Raw genomic sequence first — 19,860 nt, 5'->3', positions numbered from 1 at the left:
ATTGATTGTGGACTCACATGGATTGAATGAGTCATGTGCCCTACTAGAGCTTCAAGTTGATGTCACGGGTTATATTTCGTCACTAAATTGGGGTTAGTATTCGGCCGAGAGAGAAAAAGAGGTATTTCTAACCCTTGTAAGTTCAAGTATAATGAAATTTACAAGTAATATACTAATTCTCATTCTTAGATGATGATTTATCATATATTTTTTGGGCACAGGTCTATCCGATTCATTTAAACCAGATTAAGACATGTAAGTAGAAAAATAAATATCTAGAATGAATTCAAATATCTAAATGGTTTATCGGATTTTGATAAAATTATCGGGTATAGCACCCGTTGTGATTCGTACTTGGTTCAGAAGCAGTGGTCACCGGGCGGTGATCACACCCAGGATCCTCCACGTCCGCTTGATAAAACCCCTCCTCGATCCCCTTGAATCCAGTTTCGGGACACCGCCTCGTCCCTAATTCTTTCTTTGCCAAGAACGTGAAGAGGGGATTCGGAAGCACCCCCGCAGGAAGGCGATGATCGTGCGGACGTACGCCCGAAGGGCTACCCGCTACGGCGCTGGCCGCTCCTCTTCCGATCCCATCCTCCTCGAGTCTCCCGACGCCGACGACGACCCCGATTCCGCCGCCGGTGAGCTCCTCGACCTCCCCTTCTCCCAGGACAGCTCTTATGGCCGCCACGCTCCTGCCATTTCCGCATTATCCTCCCAAGATTGCTCCTCCCCTTGGTCTTTCGACCCCTTCGACGTCCACGACGAAGCCCCAGAGCTCCCCCGCGACCCGCCGAACGAATTCCACGGATCGGACGGTCCCAGGACGGTCTCGTGGGCGTCGGCGAGGGATCCGTCGGCGGAGGTGACGACGTCGACGCTGATGGAAGCGCAGGAGTTCGGGGAGATGATGGAGCACGTGGACGAGGTGAACTTCGCGCTGGATGGGCTACGGCGGGGGCAGCCAGTGAGGGTCCGGCGTGCGAGCTTGCTGTCGCTTTTGTCGACTTGCAGTACGGCCCAGCAGAGGCGGATTCTCCGGGTGCAGGGGTGAGTGAATGAGATGCTTTTTATATTTTCATCTGTTGCCCAATTAATTATTCCCCAAGAAAGTAGTTTTCGAGTTGATGGCTTGAAACTTCGTAATATAGAGTCTAACAATGACAAATAAGAGTTTCCTGACTTAGCTTCTTCTAGCAGATAGTAGTTTCTGTTTGAAGATTTTGCTCCTCGTTTATGTATCAGAGATGATTTCCTTTTATCAACTTAAATAGTCTGTCTGCAAGTTGGAATTTTGTGTACAACGATGACCAAATAAAGGGACAATCTTAAACTACCATGGAGAAATGCCAAGAAAAGACTCCCCAATGGCCAACCTTAACATTTTTTCTGTATTATAAGAAAATAAGTGCTTATTATGAAAGAATCAATAGATTCTATTCATTAATAAGTTTATATAGGCAACCGATTGACGAGAGAGAGAGAGGTGTGGGTGGGAAGATGCAGTCTTGGTTGGTTGTTGTCTAGTATGTGTTGATGTCTTGATGCAATTGGTTCATCTTGAGAGGATATCTCGCTCAGCAGGTGTCTTGGGTGCCATTTTTTCAGCGCCAAAGAAAAAGAGATAGTCGATGCACCATTCTTCTTACCCTGACAGGTTCTGTCTGTGCTAGGAGCATTGCTTGATCAGCTCAGGCTCTAAACTTGGTTCATGCATCTTTGCTGCTTCAGTTTTTTCTTATCTATTCTTCTTCTTATAATTCTTCTTCTTCTTCTCTGTTTCTTCCCTTCTTTGCACATTAGGGTGGCCTTTGAAACGCTTCTATAGCCATATTCTCATGCTCCCCATACCTATGCATGTTGGTTTCATCTACCATATGCCAGAATTACGGGCATACAAATTTGTGTTGTGTACTTAGAGAGAATGACTGTAGAAAGAGGGATGCGAGTTCTCATCCAATATTTTCTGAACATTTTAATGTACGAGCTAAAGATATTTGAAAATAAGAGAACATTCTTCTCATTCTCCCTTTTTTAGCTTATATTGATGGTCAGTATGGTGCTTTAAATTGCAGGATTTATTTGGATGGAATTAGAGCCATCTTGGAAGGCACTGATGCAAATGTTTAATTTCTTTGTTGTTTGCAAACTAATTTTGAAACGATGAGTTTATATGAGTTTAAGTATAGTAATCTTAAAACCTAGCGTCAACCAGCAAGGTAGTCAAGAGATGTAAAACTTACAAGGTGTGGAATATAAAGAGATATTCAGTAAGGTATTTTTGCAAATAGTTTTAAGATTTTAGATTGTTGTTCTTGTGCTAATGAACAATCCAATTCCAGAAATATAATAAAGGAACATTCATGCAAATAGAAACTATCTTGGAGGGCACCAGTGCTAATATCCTCTTAGAGTGGTGTGTCTATATATATGATTGCATGTGCTATATGTGTAAGCCCCAAAATTTTAATACTGTTGTTTTCCTTGTTTCATTTACTACTTAAATCTGGACTTTTGGGGCAACACTGTTGTGATATAGCTTTTGGGAAATTTCAGAAATGCTTGTATTGTTGTCTGAATTATGATGCAGTTTCCAGTATAATAACATTTACTTTGTTGGTGCCATCTGTAGTATCTGTTGACAGTATGTGTAATTTGACAAGTTAAAGTTTTTAACATCTAACAGGATGGCCAAGAGGATCATTGATGCCATATTGGGTCTGAGATTAGATGATTCTCCAAGTACAGTAGCTGCTGCTGCTCTTTTTTATGTCTTGGCAAGTGATGTAAGTTCCTTGTATATTTAAAATATTTTCTGTATTTACCATGCCTATGAGTCTTCATCTTCCATTTTAAGTGATAATATAACAAACCTTATCAATGCATTTTTCATTGGGGTTCTTTTTATTCTTTTTTATTTATGGTTCTTGTTTATCTGGCTACAAATATGCTATATGCCACTCAACAGTGTTTGTCCTAGAGATGTAGGTAAATTGAATTCCAACAAGTTCATTATTATTTATTAATTTGATCGTGGACCTTTAAATTATTTTGCTTTTCCCTTTCATGTTCAGCACCAATTATTGGAAATAAACCCTATCAGCCTATCATAGAATTAAAATTACACAAAAAAATGTCAATTTGCCTTCAGTTCATCCATCTTGTGAGTCATTTATATGTATATTTCAGTGATTCTATCCTAAAGCATAAGATATTAAGAAAATAATATATATTGTCATTGATAGTGAGATAGTGGAAACTTTTATACGGAATGTAAAAATAAATAATTTCAAGGACTGAAAGGACTATAGGCAAAAGTGGCTTGTTATATAATTTTTATCATCTTTATAATCCAACACTTGCATTTTCTTTCATTATTCTGGTTAGTGTAGAAAGTTTGAATGATCTAATGGAAAGAGTCTTTTTTAGCAAGTCACTTAAATGGTGTTTGTCACCCAATTAATAATTTATTAGTTCTTTAAAGAGGGTAGTTGTCTTCTATTGTGCAATCATATAGCAAATTGAGAAATACTTAACTATTTTCAATTTGTTCTATAATCTGGAAATTTTTGTGAGAGGTTTAGTATATGCGAAGAATGAAGATGTATACATATATTGACTTGCATCTGTGGATTACACTGGATAAATTTTCATGCCTATCCACTATGACTGAATCTTAATTTATTCATTGAAGTTTGATATTATGTGCTTCATACTCAGCATAATAGTTTGGCTGATTTACTAAAATATTTTTTTCATATTCCTTTAAGTTCTTTACCTTTTTATCAATTTGTTTCAGGTTCAAGATGATCATTTGCTGGATTCACCATCTTGTATTGGCTTTCTTCTTAAGTTATTGAATCCAACAATTCCTGAGACCACTGGGGACAAGGCATCAACTTTTGGATCTAAGCTTCTTGGAAAACATAAGACTCAAGTAGTAGATAGTACATATAAAGGATTAGATTCCACCTCAAGGGCTATCTTTTCAAAAGTTTCAGAAATCCTTATTAGCTGTAAAGAGATAAAATTAGGCACTGAGACTGCTGATAGAACAGAGAGGCCAGAGCTGAGCTCCAAATGGATAGCTTTATTGGCCATGGAGAAAGCATGCTTATCCACTGTATCATTTGAAGGTAGAGTCGGTTTTCATTCCATAAAGGCCATTTGAATTATCCAGTGTTCGCTTAGCTTTGCTACTGTTGCTTAGTCATATGCTTGATTAGGCAGATATCTTTCTAATGACCTGCTAAAAATCCTGTTATGATCTTTAATTTCTGCATGCACAACTATTCAAGTGATAGTAGTTATAAGCAAGGATTGAAATATGGTACCGTACCGGAGTTTCGACTTTTGTTCGGTACAGTATGGTACTGTATACCGAGCGGTATACCGTTCGGTGTATATATATATATATATATATATAAGTAAAAAAATCTTATATATATTTATATATATATAAATAAAAAAGAATTTTTCAGCAACGTTACCGAAAAAGGCGACGCCCCTTCGCCTTTTTTTGCAACATTGCCGAGGCGACGTCGCGTCACCTTTTTCGACAACGTTGCCGAGGTGACGCGATGTTGCCTTTTCCCGCTAGGGAGAAAGATGCTACGTCGCATATTTATATAATGTATATATATTATAATATATATATATATTATATATATTATATATATTATATATATTATATATATTATATATATTATATATATTATATATATTATATATATAATACCGCTCGGTAACGGGCGGTCCGTGTACCGGTCTGCTGACGGACCGATATGGGCGGTATTATTCAAAATTGTAATCTTTGGTTATAAGCATCCAGGAGCCTAGCTATATTATAGTGCCAAGTGTGCTCCCCTTGAAAAAGAAAAATCTCAGATTTCTATTAGGAAACCCTGGTGTACTGACACGGACTTAGCTGGTTTTGCCTAAGTCGTGCGGCACCCTTGCGCGTCCGTCCGCAAAGGTCAGCCTCCCCGAAGCCTCCCATTGTCCCTTAGGACCAACAAAAGAGAGAACGGGTTAAAGAGAACGCCTCAATCGGGATCCACAAGCAAGCATGTCCGAAAAACACTTCATAGACAATGCAAATTACAAACAGACTTTACAAGCTCTGAACAGTGGCACAACAAAGGGTAAAATGGTCCATTACAGACCGAAAAGCTCTCGCACGTGTCCACATGACACAACCTTTATTTACAAGCCTAAAGAGGCCACCAACCCAACTAAAATGGGACTTATAAGCCTTCGGCTGCCCCTCTACACGCTGTACAAGGCATGAACATGCCAACAGACACGGACAGATATAAGCATTACATCAAGCATCCTGTTTCAAAGTTTGTCCGTGACATTCTCCCCCACTTATCCCTTCGACGTCCTCGTCGAAGCCTTTGTGAACACTGCAACTCTTCGCCTTTGCTGAGTCTTCAATCTTCTGCTCCAGCTGCAATGTGCCTCCTGGCTCCCAGCTGCTGTTTTTGAGTAGTCGAATCTTTGATCCGCCATGCTACTTCAACTCACCAATGACTCTAACTCTGGTGTGGGGTTGGCTGAGTTGTGTTGATCCTTGTCGATTCTTGCGGATTCACCAAATGAAGGAAAAGACCATCTTTACTGCGCCAGTCTCTCAAAATTTCCACATGCTGCTTGAACTGGGTGGATGCTTGTTGGAGCTTTAACGAGCATCGCCTCGCAAACTTCTGAAATTTTGGGTCCTTCCTCCACAAAATCTGTTCATTGACTCTTCTTTCAGTTAGTTGTCACATCCAAGTAGGTTCGCATCACTTCCGCTTTCGATTGACATTTCGTTGGGAAATGAGGCGGACAATCTACTCTCAGTAGCACTGATCACCGTTGGTGAGGATTTGACAACTATTGTCTTCCATTATCTTCGAAGGGTCTTTGAACTTGTGCAGCGCTCCTCTGCTAGATAGATAAGAGAATTGGGGTACTCGGTTTCGCCCATTCTCTTAAGAGTTGAGAAGGCAAAAGTTACTTGACTTCGCTCGCCTCCTCGAGGTTGTACTTCATGCATCGAGCTGGTTACTGGCCTTCGCCTGCTCTTTGCTCACACTTCTGAAGCACTTGAAGTGTTTGCACTCCTTGCGTTGAGTTAGCTACTGTGATTCACCTTCTCAATGCCATCGAACTTCTGGAATGCGAGAAGTTTTCACCCCAACTTGGAGTAATTCTCTGATAGATGTGGTCGCCTCTAGGATTGTACCGTCTTCTCCATCAACCCTACCGCCTACTCCACTGAGTAGCAAAGGTACAACACCGCGTACTGCCTGCTTCGTTCCTTGGTCGTGCACTCTTGCATGACCCGAAGTCCTTCACTTACGGCTATCTTGATGAGAAACTTGTTGACACCGGTCTTACGAAGTTTCTTGGCCTCTGCCCTTCAGCCTTGTCTCGGTACTTGGAGATTGCCTCTGCATGCTCCACCTCCTCGGCCCCTTTCATGACCAAGCGCTCTCCCTCCGTGAGAGCAAGGGATCAATGACTTGTACGGAAGTCCCGCCTCTGCGGTACCATGGCGCTGCCATGCCCATGGCCCTACTATCCATCGCCTCGCATCTGTATCCCTTTTCTGCATGATCAGTAGAAATGTCTCTGTGACACTCCTCTGAGTCCACCTCCATTCTGACTGATGCTTGATTTTGGGTAGCTAAGTCCATCTGGACTCGTCGTCGTTTCCTCGCCCCTTTCGACCCCCTACTTCAACACCTCTGTGTTCTCCAAGCAGTCTGTTTGGTCGATGGAAAGACAGACTGCAACTCCTATGCATGACCTCTGCCATCGCGTTGTAGGGTTTGCACCAATTCTGTTCTCCTTAGCTTCCTTGGTAGCAATGTTCGCTTACTCGACCTTGTCCGCTGACTTGTCGGGCTCCCTTAAGCGAATATGAGCTCTGGAGCAGTCCAACTCTCCAGTTGCTTCGATCATACCTCTGTATGATCAAGTCCCTCCCATGGAACTCACTGGTACTTGCATTCGAACTTTTCCCTTGGTGGAACACAGCCCCCATATGCTGATGACCAAGGCTTTCATCCGATGCAAAATTCGATGCACGCCCGGAAGACCCGCCTCTGCGGTACCATGGCCTTCACTCCTTGAATCCATAGCCTTTCTTGCCGTCATGTTGTTCACCGAAGTAGAGCTTCCAGTAACTTCCGATCATACCTCCATATGATCTCATCCCTCATGGGACCGATTGTGTGTATCGCATTGCCACGAACTGTTCCACCACGATCCGCTACACCATGTCGCCTCCTGGTGACATCTCCATTGCATTCTGATCCTTGTGGAATAAACTCGAATTGTGAACCCTCCATGTGTGGCCTCTGCCAATATATCGCAGGGTCCCTTCCACCTTCGATTTTGTTCGCTCCTCTGGCAATCGACCTTCATCCACCCACTCCTGGGTCACACCTAGATGAAGCACCGCTCTAGGACAGTCCGTCGCCTAGTAGCTCTCGAAGTCCACCGACTTCACTGTAATCTGTGCACCATTGTCTGGATCCTGGGCCTCTGCCCCTACCAGCACAATCTTCGCTGCGCACTGCTTCCTTCATAGCAACTCAAATGGCAACACTGTGGCATATTCTTCAAGAGTACCCGCCTCTGCGTCCTTTTGCCCCGTGCTAAGGCCCTTCTGAACCCAACTTCGCCTCCGCAAATTGAGTCGCCTTAGTTCCTCCATCAAATGCTTCTCCGAGTTAAGGTGCATGTGCCGCGAAGCTCCCTTCGTCTTTGGCACCATGCAAGATGAGTCCGCTCCGTCAGAAGGAAGGACCCATGGAACAACATGATCCTACTCTTGCCTCTGCAAGAGTTCATGTCCTTGACCTCTGTCTAAGGAAAGCACTGTGCCTCTGCTCCATGTTCCAACTTCTATGCTGGCTCCCTTCATGCGGCTTGGGTACTTCGCCAAGTTACACCCAAGTTGCTCCGCTCCTCGTTTTTGCATTGAGTCGATGGTGGCCCTCGCGCCCACCATTCTACGGGTCAACCCTCCCTTGAGTTCGATCTCCACATCGACTCCAAGTGTGCCTTCATTTAAGTTGTTTTAGGTCGCTCCCCCACTTGATCTCGCAATGCATCCACCAATGCATTCTCTCGACGAGATCATGCGACAACTCCTCGCCGCTTGCTTAGTCTACCGAGCTTCGTGGAGTTGTTGTTTGTTGAGGTACTCCTCCTCAACATGTGAGGTCCGTCTCACATGGTTCTCCCTCTGGAGAGCCGGGACTTATCCCTCCTGGATAACTACCCCGTTGGAGCAACATCTCTCTTCGTTTCGGAGACCACCATCCCCTTGGACTACTCCGATCTGCTGAACAAACTGTGCATTGTTCTGCCTCCTGCAAACGCACTTGCTAGATTGCGACTCCACGTCCATACAGCCCCCGCTGCACCCCTCAAGGCCTAGCAACATGCTGAACTCATTGCACACTTCAGCCTCCTACGGACGTATCCTTCACATGCCGAAGAGAAAGTTTCAATGCTCCATAGCGCCGAGTCTCGGTCGCCTTGGGATGGCCACGAACATTCCATCGTCCGCATACAAGCCCATGCATGAGTACCAAATTCTTCGAGTTAGCAATTCCCTTCACCTCTGTGAGCTTTGCATAACTCTTTTGGTCGTTGAGTAACTCATTCCACCTTCGATGGTCTCATTCTTGCCAAGCGCCTCGCTTGCCTAGAGCACCATCAAGTATAGTTGTCAACGTTGAGCCGTAGCTCAAACTCAGCCATCCCAACCTTTGTGCGCTCCAAATTCTTCCAAGTTTGCCTGTTCTCGTGGTGCCTCTTGCGCGAAGGGTTGGCCATTCCTCAGAATGCCAATCTCAGATGCTCGCTCCTCTGAGCGACTCTTTTCCCTACATCTCCATGCCCGTTTTCCCTCAAATGGTCGCGCGTGTGCTGACTGCCCTCAACGCAGCCCCGCTAGGTCCCCTACGTTTGCATGTCAAGTGTTTCTATGAGTGCTTGTCCCGCTCTGATACCATATGACACGGACTTAGCTGGTTTTGCCTAAGTCGTGCGGCACCCTTGCGCGTCCGTCCGCAAAGGTCAGCCTCCCCGAAGCCTCCCATTGTCCCTTAGGACCAACAAAAGAGAGAACGGGTTAAGGAGAACGCCTCAATCGGGATCCACAAGCAAACATGTCCGAAAAACACTTCATAGACAATGCAAATTACAAACAGACTTTACAAGCTCTGAACAGTGGCACAACAAAGGGTAAAATGGTCCATTACAGACCGAAAAGCTCTCGCACGTGTCCACATGACACAACCTTTATTTACAAGCCTAAAGAGGCCATCAACCCAACTAAAATGGGACTTATAAGCCTTCGGCTGCCCCTCTACACGTTGTACAAGGCATGAACATGCCAACAGACATGGACAGATATAAGCATTACATCAAACATCCTGTTTCAAAGTTTGTCCGTGACAGTACGGTAAATTAATCTCTTGTAGCTAAATGCAATTTACTTTTTCATATTCATATAACAGGTTGGGCTCAACATTTGCACATCTGCTCACCAATTTTATCTGAGTGGTCTATCTGGTTATTGTTTTAGATATTGTTTTATGATTGTTTTTCATTTTCTACATACTATTGCTTAGTTTGCTCCTGACATCAAATATTTTAGATGCATCTGATATGGTGAAAATGCCTGGGGGGGACTTCAAAGAAAAGTTGAGAGAGCTTGGTGGACTTGATGCAATCTTTGATGTTCTTGCTAGCTGCCACTCCACCTTGGAGGTGAAATATAGTTTGAGTTACTTCACTAATTTTTTTATAATAAATATTTGTTGGACTCAAGGAGGAAATGTCATTTTAATAAGTGTTCATATTTAATGGTTCTCTACCATTTATTTTAATTTTTTTTTAATAGAGGTATTTTAGCTGGCATCATATTGATGGGGAAATGTGAGCATGATGATCGATGATATTGGCTCACTTACAAACATCAACTCTTTTGTGCCTCTAAACAACTTCCTTTTGGTATTGGTATAAGTTAATAATTTGTTCAAGTAAAATGCCTAACCAAGTAAAGACATTATTGCTAGGTATAATTTTGCTTATTGTGATATACATTAGTAATTTTCCTATTCAGTGTCCAAACCTGGTTGGATATAAAATGTTCCATCATTATTCTGTTGTTTCATTATTGTTAATTTCCAGCTCTATCCTTTGTTGTTTCAAGACTTTTTGAGTTTTAGACATGGGCCATTGTGATTTTCTTGTGTGGTAGTCACTGGCCACATTAAGGATGAATTAAATACGTTTCCCTCTCTTTTTATGCTATCATCTGTCTTATTGCCACTGCAGTTCCTACATGCCTAGATGACCTAAATTGCCACATTAACCTTGAAATGTCAATATTAATATTGACATGTGTTCTTTGAATTAACTTTATGCCAAGATTTCTTTTCTTTAAAAAAATCCTGCTGGAATTTTTTATCCTACTATTTTAGTTTTCTTAGGAATTCCTTGATTTTGACATGATGTTGTAGGCATGGCATAGCTCATCTTCATTCTTTCACTTAAACGATGAATCAGTGTTGCAAAGTATGCTACTTCTTTTAAAGTGTTTGAAAGTTATGGAGAATGCAACATTTCTAAGCAAGGATAATCAGGTACTGTACCATATTTTAAGTAGCCAAATTTATATACAGCCTATAGAATTTAGTATGTTGTAGCTGTATAAATTTTGATTTATTTTCAACAGAATCACTTACTTGGGATGAAACGTAAGTTGAACTCTGGTGGCCTACAATTGTCTTTTGTTGGGGTCATCATCAATGCCATCAAATTCTTTTCAGGTCTCTGGCATGTACTATCTGATCAATCATTCATCCTCAGTCTGCAATATGTTTTTGTGCATCTCACTTGAGGAAAATATCATTGTACTGGTACTTACTGATGTTGCTATTACTGTAATTTGTATTGCACTGCAGATTTTTCTTTGCTCCAGAGTAATATCAATGTTTCAAACAATGAAAAGTTAATTTCTGAAGTTCAGAGTCTTCAGGTGAAACAAAAACTGAAAGGTAAATCTCTAGAGCTATTTAATGGAACCTTCTGTGATGTAGGTTATAATTTAATACACCAGCTTTTTTCTTATGAAAGATGAGCATAAGTTATCATGTATCAATTAGATTCTTACATTCATTTTTCTTCCATTTCCTTGGATTTTGATTTGGCTCAACATCTGAATTTGATCATCATTTCTTATGTATTTGTCTCTTGGAAATATCTGGAAGGCAATTCATGTTAACTTTAGTAGTGTAGGATGTTCTTGGTCTTCCGTACGTGAAAAAATTTCTGTTACATTTTATTTGTCTTGAATTTTCTTCTAAAGAACTTGCATCTATTTAAGATGCTGTATCACCAAAATTTGGAAAAGCAGTTCTTGGATAAGGTTTGTAATATTTTATTTTAAAATTATTATGGATGTTTCTAGTGGGATTAATTTGAATTGCATTAGGATTTATCTTGTTCTCAAGCTCCATAGGCAGTGAGGTCCCTAGAAGTTATATAGTTATATTTACAGAGGATGCAAATCATTGTCACTACTGTGATTATTGTCCTGGGATACTGGTTGCTATTCATCAGTGAATAACAAGTTATCTTTTAGATATCTTATTATGTTTTTTTCCCTGCTATAATTTGTCTCGTACATTATTATTGCTCACCATTGTCAGTATATATAATCTTTTCCTATTTGGCAGATAACAACAACGAGACCTCAGATAGTCATTGTGTTGGGTGTTCTGGTGTTGACAGGGATTCTGAAGTGAAGGTCATTAAGATATGTCATAAACGTCAGAAGTCATCTTATTCTCAGTCAGAAGTGTCTCTTTCTGGTTCAGAAATGGCAACTAATTTTTCTGCCTCAGTTTCATGTGATGTAATTGATAGATCAACTGGAGACAGCTCTGCAAATGGTAACAATTTAAAAACAAAAATAAATGGTAGTGGTTCAAAAATGAATTCTCATAGGGTTTCAAATCGATGGATCTCTATAAAAACTAATGGCACAGCTGGCAGCATGTCTGAAAGACCTCATTTACCGAAATATGTTAAAGGTAATTGTAAATTGGACATGCATGATCCTTTTGCATTCAATGATGGTGAATTAGGACCTTCGAAGTGGGAATTGTTGGCAAAAAAGAAAGAAATAACTAAGGCACATGAAGGTGCTTTAGCAAGTAAAGATGTTTCAAATGGATGTGACCTCCCAATATGTACCACAGATGATGTGTTGAGTCAACTAACAAATGCAAAAAACCATGATGATTGTGCAGTGTCTCATTCATCAGGAATTGATGAAGATTCAAGCCTTGTGGGAGACTGCCTACTTACGTCAGTCAAGGTAATTCAATATTTCTGATTCTCTTGTTGCTGCTTCTGTACGTAAGCAAACATGCATCCACATTTGGCAAATGATGCACGGTACTTAATATTTCTTTTCTTATGACCCTGGAACAAGACTTCCTAGTCAAGCTATCTTAACTAGTATTAAGCAGAGTTGCCAAGGTTTGTCTGCTTAATTATTTTCATTTTTAAACAAGTTGACACAAATGTGGTCTTACTCATGTAATCTATCTTTTCATGGTATCATATGTTTCTTTTTTTGAATTTATTTCTTCCTAGCCTTTTTAGATGGTTATTTCCAGCATCACTATGCTGCGATACAAAAAAGTTCACTTCATTCACAATATAGCTTATCTCATCATTTGTCTAGGCTAATTTTCTTGGGAACCATATTGCTGTCTATTTTATCTATTTAATTTGAACTGCTAACTTCACTGGTTGTTTTGATGCAACATTTAGCACATGGAGGCCATTTGAATTCCATTTGGGTTTATAAAGAAGAGTTAGTTCGATGTCTAAGTTAGGCACTATTTTATCTTTTAAAGATTATCTCTTTTTCGTCTTTGCTCTATTTACAGTTAATATGGCTTCATGTACATCTTTTCCTTGTGCAATTGTTTAGAGCTCTTTGTTTGTTTAATTTGCAGGTTCTTATGAACTTAACAAATGACAATCCTGTAGGGTGTCAGCAAACTGCTGCTTGTGGTGGACTGCACACTATGGTTTCTTTAATAGTTAATCATTTTCCATCATTTAACTGTTTCTTCCAATCGAATGGCAAGGGGAAAGAGAATACCTCTTCTACCGACCTACACAACAATGACTGTCATCTGAACAACAGACATCTCCTTGATTATGAATTGGATTTGTTGGTAGCTTTGTTGGGTTTGCTTGTCAACCTTGTGGAGAAGGATAGTCAAAACAGGTTATTTCATAATCCTTAATCATTAAATTTATCAATATACTTTTGGAGAACAATTAATGCTTTATATGATCTGAAAGATTACTTTACCATGTTTCATGGTGTGTTGTTTGTTGCACACATGGTTCTAAATACCGGTCCATTACTAATACCAGTTCTTGGACAGATAGGTATGGTACTAGTATTGTGGGACATACCAATACTTGTCGACGAGTATGGGACTGGCCAGAGGAGGCGGAGGAGGAGAAGAAAGATGAAGAGGAGGGGGAGGAGGAGAATGCAGAGGTGAAGGAGGAGGAAGCAAAGAGAAGGAGGTGGTGATGCATACTAACAGGAGGAGGTGGCGGCGATAGAGACATGATGGAGAGGAGTAGGTGGTGATCATGCAGTAGGGAGGAGTAGGAGGCAACAGTGATGCAACAAGGAGGAGGTAGAGGATCCCAAGGAGGATCAGGAGGTGGAGGAGTGAACAAAAGAGGATGAGAGAGAGAGAAGAGAGAGGAAACAATTATGACATTGTCATTGTTAAAAAAGAAAATAATATGGTTACCAGGTGGTACTGCTCGGTATTGGACTATTAACTGCCCTGGAAGCAGTGAGCTTATGAGGTGGTATAACCCACACTAGACAAATATGAGTGGGCCTGTACCATATCACTTGGTACCATTTGTTAGGCTTACCTTCTCATACCATTTGGTATTTGTACTATTTTTATGCTGGTAAGTCCAACACAGTGAGCTTATCGGGTGGTACAGCTCATACAGCATTGATCTGAACGAAATCACTCAATACGTATCTCAGTTGGCTGTTGGACCATACCAACTGGAATAGGTGTTACTTTAAACCTTGGTTGCAGAGAAACTAACATGCATGCCCACTAGCCAATATTTCCAATTTCAAAGAAGCCTCCTAAGTGTAGTTCTTCACTGGCTCCATGGGTTGATTAAGCAGTGTTAAGCTTTTACTGGGATTCATTTATCGAGTGTTTTCTTGCTAAATTCCATCTTCCCAGCTTGATACATATACACACAATTCCTAGAGTTAGAACCTTGGAGTTGTCTTGGTTTTGATGCATAAGTACTGGAGTTGTTGCTGTTTGATCCAACATCCAGCAAAATCTGTGTAACACTCCAAGATAGTCGCAAAAGAATCATGTTGCTGTAGTTCAATGGTGACGATGCATACTCTGTCAGGTGAACTTTGTCATAACAAATAAGGGAACAGAAACAAAGAATGAAAAGGTAAAATACAAGGAACAGCAAACTAGAGCGAAGAAAAAAACAGAAACAGGAAAGAACATAAATAAGTTACCAAGAGAATTGATTGATTTGATGCATTTTGGAAACTTCTACTCATGCAAGCAAGAAGAGTTTTGTCAAAGTTGTTGATAGTCTTGAATGAAGATAACTACAACAGAATTGAGCTACAAGGTATGAATAAAGCCTGCTGAAAGATGAATTAAAGTTGGAGGAATTTTGATCTGAGATTATTTTGCCATAACAAATACAAAATTATGATATGAGAGTTGCATGGCTTGGATGAGATTTAGATGGTTGTGAAATAGTGATCGGAAATCATAATCATGATCTAGAAACCTAAATGACAAATCCTGCTGAAATCAAAATGACTAATTGGTTAAAAATTGCCTTAATTTGATGTTACAAAGGGTACATTTGATTATAATCTTTTTCATGCCAAGCTACAAGCCTTTGATTCTTCTGCAAGAGGTGCACCTGGAAGTATAAGAATAAAGAACATAGAATTACCATCATGATCCAATTGTTGTCGGAAACTCAATTCTTATGTGTGTGTGTGTGAGAGAGAGAGAGAGAGAGAGAGAGAGAGAGAGAGATCTTGGGTTGAAAGGGACTACTGTACCCAAGAAATTAATTTCCTCAGGCATGTAATTTTGCAATTTTCTTCTCTCTCTCTCTCTCTCTCTCTCTCTCTCTCTCTCTCTCTCTATATATATATATATATATATATATATATATATCCTTTTACGGTGGCCCAACCAAGGCAGGGATGTATTATGCTGGTTTGTTGAGTCATCCCACTTTTCTGTTTTAGCTCTGTTGAAAACAAGGTCAAATTGCAGGGTAGATGTTTTTTGACAGTCGCTTATAACTTGTAAGTTTTTTATCAAATTCTTTTAGAGCCTTCTCAATTTCAAGATATGCTCTATAGTCATTCATTGTTGGGAAAATGGCTTGGATTTTCTTTATAACCATGGATGCTCAATCAACTTGCAATGTCACCAAAGCCCTGTCATTTTTTACCAATACAACTTTTCTCCTGATTTTTTTTTCTCGTCTTCATAGTTTATTATTATTTTCATGCTTATTACTGCACTATTTGATCATGCTAAGCCAAATTGTTCATTGTTAGCATATTACATTAAATAGCTCCTCTGCAGATTGCATCTTGCAGCAGCTCGTGTTTCAGCAAGCCAATCAGGAAAACCAGAAAGCACAGAGACACAGAGGGATGCAATTCCTTTGTTGTGCTCCATATTTTTGTCAAATCAAGGAAATGGGGATGCTAAAGAAGAAAGAACATATATATGTGTAAGTACATGCTGCATGTAGCCTAAAGATTTTTTTTTTTTACAAAGGATAAGCGGTGAAGGCAGGATACATATCCAGAACCTTGCATTGCTTGCACCTTCAAAAATATGTCGGTTTCGAAACCTCAATCTTTGGTAAGTTGATTTGGTACACCACTTACATACCAATGTATTAGGGGTGAGGGATTGAATCTTCAACCTTTGATAAGTGAATGTGGTACACTACCACCGGACCAATGCTTTAGATGAATGCTATAGATTACCATGTAGATATGATAGTTTAATCTTAAAGATACTCTTAAAATGATAATTTAACAAAATTAGGCTTGTGGTGCAAAATAATGCTTGTTTTTGTTATAATTTTGAAACATTCATTTGGATCCTTCATGGATTCCATCCATGATCGATTATAGATTTAAAAGAAAAATGGATGTTGCAGTGCTCTTTGTAGAATTAATTATTTCTTTTTGCACCATGATTTTGCATAATATGAAGTAAGTTTGCAGCTGCATAATTCTTCATGTGCACTATACACATTTTTGGAGTAAGTTGCTTGATACATTCCATTTCACAGGAACACATGGGAAATTTTATTTCTCTTCGGTCAATAAAGACAACATTAACTATCCATTTGTGTCCTATTTCATCACTAATAACTAAAAAATGTCTTTGTTTACTTAAAATTAGGAATGTGAAACATTAAACTCAACAACAACAATAACAAAGCCATGAAGTCCCAAGTGAAGGACTGAACTCTGTGCAGCAAATAAAATGTTGAAGATAAATCTGGACCAGTGATTGAAAAAGGCGCCCGGGCGAGGTGAGGTGAGGCGAGGCTCGAGCACCTCGCTAATCTCCCAGGCGGCGCGCTTCAAACAGGCGTTGCCTGGGCGCTCGCCCGAGCCCAGGCGCTGGGCGCTTTGGGCCATCGCCTGGGTAAACCAAGGCAATCGAACCAGGATTTTAGGTCTGGTTCGGTTGGTTAGTTAGTTTAATCGAACCAACTAAATCGATATAACCCTTACTCAACCCTAACCCGCTGCCACTCCCGATCCCGATCTCGCTGCTCGCCGCTGTCGTTGCTCGCAAACGCTGCCGTTGTCGCCGCTCGCAAACGCTGCCTCTGTCGCCGCTCGCGCCTCCCGCTGCTCGTCGCTCCTGCTCCCGCTGCCGTTGCTCGCCGCTGTCGCTGCTTGCAAACGATGCCTCTGTCGCCGCTCGTGCCTCCCGCTCTCGCCGCTCTTGCTCCCGCTGTCGCTGCTCGTCGCTGTCGCTACTCGCAAACGCTGTCCCTATCGCCGCTCGCGCCTCCCGTTGCTCGTCGCTCCCACTCCCTTTCCCTTTCCCGCTGCCGTTGCTCGCCGCTCGTCGCTGCTTCCTTGTTTCTCAGTCAGTAGGCTCAGTATACATTATACTGTTAATATTAAGTTTATTTGAAATGATTAATTTTCAATATTGTTAATAGATTTTCTTAATTTAATAGCATATTTTTATTTAAAATTTTAAATAATTATATTTATTAATTATATTTTATATTTTTATATTTTAGCGCCTCGTTTTGCTCGGGCGAGCGCCTAGCGCCTTGGGCGTTTTTGGACCTTGGCGTTTTTTGGCGCCTAGCGCTTTTTAAATCATTGATCTGAACAGGAAAAATGATCTGATTATAGAATTTTATAATCTATATCGTGGTTTCTGTATAAACAGAGCTCTTTATGACACTATGGTGCTGGCTCAGTGCCCTTTTAGTTTGTTGTTTTATATATGGTTACCGATTTGGTACTCAGGCAACAAAATAAATTTAACTTTGTCATTTTGAACTTTGAGTGCTATAGAACATGAAGAGTCAACAGTACAATCACTGTTGCTTAAATTGCAAATTTAGGCAATTCAGCTTGATAAAGACAAAGAAGGATGTTACAGGTTCCCAGGTGACAGTTGTGGGAAATTTGAGTTTGCTACTGCAACTGGTTTACAATGGGAACATTCAGGAATACCATGCCAAATAACAGATCTAATTTAATTGTCACCTCAGATGTTTAAAGGATAAGTTCTAGTAAGTTGGTTGATCATATTGTATTGTGGGTACTAAGTCACCACTGAATCTAAAATTGATGATCTGTTGATAGTCTTTCATTTAAGTCTAGTGGTAACCCCTCAAAATTAACAGACATTGCTAATGTTGCTTATAATCTTATATTCCTGCTAAAGATGTACATTGATTGATGAGCCAACTGACTGAATTTCTGTAATGAGTTAACAGGATGATGAAGAGTCTTTGTTGCAAGGAGCACGTGAGGCTGAAATGATGATCATCGAAGCATATGCAGCTTTATTGCTTGCCTTTTTATCAACGGAGAGGTTTGCATAACCTTTCAGTATTATGTGATCCTTTATGGTAGTTTAATGCACTCTTCTTATTAATGGTAATTTGCTCTCGTCAGTTCCGAAGTCCGTGAAGCCATTGCCAACTGCCTTCCGAATCGGAACTTGCAAGTTCTAGTTCCTGTTTTAGAAAGATTTGTGGTAAGTTACCAAAATGTTCTTGTAATATGTACAAACTTGAGCTAAAGTCTATCAGGAGAATTAGATCCTCAATCATAACACCCTAAACTGAGTCATAGAGTCTCCAAATTGGAAATCGGCTTCCTTAAACATGAACACAACGTTTAAAATACTTGGAAGCTAATATATATACATGTATATATAAACATATATATACATATACCTACCCGTGCATGCGTGCATATATATATATATATATATATATATATATATATATATGCGACATATTTTTTGCTGTAACATTTTAGAATGAAGAATATATTTTTAATTTTGATGTTCTTCGTATTGTCATAGATCATGACAAATGGAGCTAATCCTTGATTTGGAGCTTCCTTGTTTAAATTTGAGGCTTCAGGATTAAAACCTATAATCCCCCAATAGGATTTTATCTGTGTGACTCTATACAATATATATTGGTAACTACTGTAATTCCATGTGGCATCGCTAAATGGTCTAGTTAATTGGGATAAGTGAAGCTGCATTATTAGCATGATATCTCACGCTTGATATATTGGAATCACCTGTTACATGTTATCATGCTGTTCATTATGGTCATTGTTTGACAATATAATCTACCATCTAATCTGTTATTTCTCTTCCCCTTATAGCCCCTTGATGTTGCTTTGATATTTCAATGATATTTACAGGACTTTCAAACCAGTATATCCATCTTACTCATGGACTGCCTGCAATGATTTGTGATGTGATTTAACAAATTAGGTTGTTTTTGTTTGTTTACTTTTGGGTAGCACATAATTATGCATTCAAATGGTATTGCCAGGCATTCCATCTGTCGCTAAACATGATGCCTCCAGAAACACACACAGCTGTTGTCAAAGTAATCGAGTCTTGTAAAGGACCTTATTGAAGAGATCCTGCAGTGCTGCTGGTCTCTTCTGCGCAATGTGGAAGATTTCAGTTCTCAGACAATGAGGAAGAGTCCTGGGTTAGCTTCTCTGCTTTGGGCTCTGAAGACTCTTATGGCAACTTGTATCCTTTTGTCTTATAATCTGTTCTTTTTAAATCTTTTCTTTGTTGTTTTATATGATTTTTCTCCCCACTTCATGCTGCCACGGTTGTATTATATATTTAATAAACATCACAAGATGCATTGTTATTAATGTTCCTGTCATCTGAATCAAATAGATGTAGTAAATGAGAGAAGGCTCTGTTCAAAATTTTGGTGTCTGCCACTATGGATTTGATCTGTAATGGTGAAAGCATGTGAGTGTCAGAATCAATGCAGCAGATCAGTAAAGTGAATGAACACAAAACTCCTGCCTTCTTGAATTTTATGTTGGAATTTTCTAAAGAGTTATTGAATTTTCTGAGCAGCAGATCGAAGTAGCTGATGTTTCAGGGTAATGCTAATTATGCAATCAAAATTGTCCATGTTTCCCAGGTGAAT

The 19,860-nt window shown here is 40.1% G+C and overlaps 1 protein-coding gene across 1 annotated transcript; it reads left to right on the top strand.

The window, feature by feature from the left end:
• Window positions 1–425: 425 nt before the first annotated feature.
• On the top strand, window positions 426–19,573 carry LOC135584403 (wings apart-like protein 2). Its single transcript, XM_065184002.1, has 13 exons — window positions 426–1,053; window positions 2,690–2,789; window positions 3,803–4,139; window positions 9,671–9,783; window positions 10,539–10,661; window positions 10,754–10,847; window positions 10,983–11,075; window positions 11,757–12,400; window positions 13,050–13,327; window positions 15,741–15,891; window positions 18,151–18,248; window positions 18,332–18,413; window positions 19,234–19,573. Exons 1-13 carry the CDS (start codon window positions 530–532, stop codon window positions 19,318–19,320), a joined length of 2,724 nt encoding a protein of 907 aa, XP_065040074.1. The 5' UTR covers window positions 426–529; the 3' UTR covers window positions 19,321–19,573.
• Window positions 19,574–19,860: the final 287 nt, after the last annotated feature.

The sequence above is a fragment of the Musa acuminata genome, chromosome BXJ1-5, assembly GCF_036884655.1.
Source record: "Musa acuminata AAA Group cultivar baxijiao chromosome BXJ1-5, Cavendish_Baxijiao_AAA, whole genome shotgun sequence".
In the NCBI taxonomy this organism is placed as follows: Eukaryota; Viridiplantae; Streptophyta; class Magnoliopsida; order Zingiberales; family Musaceae; genus Musa; species Musa acuminata.
This window is presented reverse-complemented; position numbering and strand designations above follow the sequence as displayed.